This window comes from Pagrus pagrus (genome assembly GCF_965226575.1).
Source record: "Pagrus pagrus genome assembly, chromosome: 2".
In the NCBI taxonomy this organism is placed as follows: domain Eukaryota; kingdom Metazoa; phylum Chordata; class Actinopteri; order Spariformes; family Sparidae; genus Pagrus; species Pagrus pagrus.
This window is the reverse complement of record NC_140186.1, coordinates 25,551,004-25,553,933: the sequence shown is the minus strand read 5'-3', so window position 1 is coordinate 25,553,933 and position 2,930 is coordinate 25,551,004. Positions and strand designations below refer to the sequence as shown.

At 47.6% G+C, this 2,930-nt stretch overlaps 1 protein-coding gene across 1 annotated transcript; it reads left to right on the top strand.

Annotated features, from left to right (window-relative positions):
* The first annotated feature begins 293 nt into the window (after positions 1 to 293).
* lbx1b (ladybird homeobox 1b) lies at positions 294 to 2,930 on the top strand. The gene is made up of 2 exons (XM_084371101.1): positions 294 to 919; positions 1,475 to 2,930. The coding sequence occupies exons 1-2, from the start codon at positions 592 to 594 to the stop codon at positions 1,960 to 1,962; spliced, it is 816 nt and encodes a 271-aa protein (XP_084227227.1). The 5' UTR covers positions 294 to 591; the 3' UTR covers positions 1,963 to 2,930.

Here is a 2,930-nt window from a genome sequence, read left to right as displayed (position 1 = left end):
TGGCGCATAAAAACGCTTAAACAGGCTTCGGATTGTGATCTCTCTCCCCCTCATCTCCCTCTTTCTCCTTCTCCCTCTCTCTCTGCTTCCCCTCATTTACCCCATATACCTATTCTGGTATCTCACCACACGACTAAATTAGACCAAAGATGATAAGAGCACAAAGCATTATAATTCCGCCGGGCTCCTCCTCCTTCCAGCCATGCGTCCTAATTAATGGGACACCCCCAGTCGCAAAAAGCCCCGCACTGGACTGCAACATAGTCAAAGAGTGAAAGGGAAGAGGGCGAAAGTGCCACTGGAGATAATTGATTACCTACCAATCAATGATAACTTGTTAGTAATCGTCAACTCTTTGGACCTCGCCATTTTCAGGGAGGCATCTCACTCCTGCGGACTTGCTGCTCCCGAGGATCGACACTTTGAAGGCATCCCATTTTGGAATAAGATTTTCTTTTCTCCCTCCTCTCCTCCGCGTCTTTTTTAACCTCCCAACTGTTATGTGACTTTTTTCCCCCCTCGACAGATTAGCTCGTTTTTACCCGCTGAACATTTTCCAACCAAGTCCCGCATAAACTCTGCGCACAACCAATGATGACATCCAAAGAAGTGGCCAAATGTGATGCAGTGGAAAACAGGAGGCGAAGTCCGCTGGACCACTTGCCGCCTCCAGCCAACTCCAACAAGCCGCTGACCCCCTTCAGCATCGAGGACATCCTCAACAAACCGTCCGTGAAACGAAGTTACACAATTTGCGGCACGGCTCATCTCATTTCGTCCTCTGAGAAGCACCGCTCGTCCAGCATCCCTCTGTCCAGCCGGGCTCTGCTCACCCAGACCTCCCCGCTCTGCGCGCTGGAGGAGCTGGCCAGCAAGACCTTCAAGGGGCTGGAAGTCAGCGTTTTACAGGCTGCGGAAGGTACATCTCCACGCCGAAAAACACAGTGTGCGCACAGCTTTTTAGAGTTAAATTTGAGGGGTTTCATCTGATTTAATTTTCTCATTCAGTGGCCTGCACCAGACACAAAATAACCGTTTGGTTACACCTTTTATTTTGCAGCCTGTCATGCGTCTCATCCAGTATGTGTGTGCTTGTTTAATTGTCTGGAAAAAAAACAATTCGTTTTGAAATTTTAAACGCGTATTTTTCCTCTAAATATGTCCTGCTGAACAAAGGCGTGTAAATGTTCTGAGCTGCTGCTGAACGAAATAAATCGCCTCAGATTTTTTTTAATATTAAGGTCTCGTGTGTGGGGCTCAATATTTCCCAGCGGTGTCTGTGTAATATTCTTGTAATGACCTGCTCCAACACTAGCTGAAGGCTTTACTGTTCCACATATAGCGGCACTGTCATTGTTATTATTATTTTTTTTGCGTTAGGGCCGCTTTTACGCGCGCGCTGCGGCGGTGTAGATGAAGCCCCGCACCTGCGTGATTCAATGATTTTCACCCAGCCTCTGTCTCTCCCTCACAGGCCGGGACGGGATGACTCTGTTCGGCCAGAGAACCACCCCGAAGAAGCGTCGGAAGTCTCGAACGGCCTTCACCAATCACCAAATCTACGAGCTGGAGAAGCGCTTCCTGTACCAGAAGTACCTGTCCCCGGCCGACCGGGACCAGATCGCTCAGCAGCTGGGCCTGACGAACGCGCAGGTCATCACGTGGTTTCAGAACCGGAGGGCCAAGCTAAAACGGGACCTGGAGGAGATGAAGGCCGACGTGGAGTCGGCCAAGGCCATCGGCCAGGTCCCCTTGGACAAGCTCGCCAAGCTGGCGGATCTGGAGAAATGCGCCAACGGCACGCTGGGCCACCCGCGAGGCGAGTCCCCCGCGCGGGGCGGCCAGCAGGAGCACGAGCTCGCTCAGAAACTGCGGACGTCGCCGCTGTCTCCGTTCTCAGACCACACAACTAGTAAAGAGTGCTCAGAGGACGAGGACGTGGAGATTGATGTGGATGACTGATGGCGCAGCGTGGGGCTGGAAGGTCGACAAACACAAAAAGACGATAAAGAAAATCCTCCCGAGGACTTGTAACTTACTGCTTATATTGTATACCATATCTCAGAACATGTACCAAAATGTATGACTTTTATATCGGCACAGATAGACCTATTCATAGTGAAGCATGAACACAGAACAAGAAATATGCAGTGGTATTTTACAATGTATTCATTAGCAAACTGTTACTTCTTGCAATCAAAGCAATATGGTCTAAAATGACATGAGTAACTTATTATTTTTTTACACTATAGGCCAACACACACACACACACACACACACACACACACACACACACTTACACTTAAACACACACACACACACACCTGTTCCACAGCTTCTCCTATAAGGCCTGCCCTCACACACCACTATGAAAGTGCTCCAGTTTTTCATATTTTGTGCATGTAAATGCATGCTTTGATTTGTGATCATAATCTATTTATTTCTACTTTATTATTTCTCCTTTTTTATTTAATTGTTTTCGTGTTTTTCTCTGTGAGCCAAATCGCCATTGAGTCACTCAGTCACTGCCGGCTCTCCTCTTCCTCCTCCTCCTCTTCCTCCTCATGACTGTGACCCTTGACTTCTGCTCACATTCGTCGTCCCGATGTTGCGGTGCATGATGATGATGATGATGATGATGATGATGATGATGATGATGATGGTGGTGGTGGTGGTGGTCGGAAACGCAAACTCGGACATTGACAGCGGTGCGTTGTTATGGGAATGCTCAAGCGATGGCGAGAAACACAAGTGAATCTTGCGGTGATTTTGACGAGCTGTATGCTACTTTTTAGATTTATTGTTTGGATACAATAGATTTACAGTTATAAATTTGTTATGTTTTGTACACCTGTAAGTGCCTTTCTAAAATCAGGACATTATTTGAAAACCAATGCACAGACTGTAATGTATATAGGCTACTATGGGAA

Excerpts from the sequence above, each read along its gene's own strand:
- lbx1b (XM_084371101.1), top strand. The coding sequence starts at position 592 with ATGATGACATCCAAAGAAGTGGCCAAATGTGATGCAGTGGAAAACAGG. Across the intron at positions 920-1,474 it reads CGTTTTACAGGCTGCGGAAG|GCCGGGACGGGATGACTCTG; the intron begins GTACATCTCCAC and ends TCTCCCTCACAG.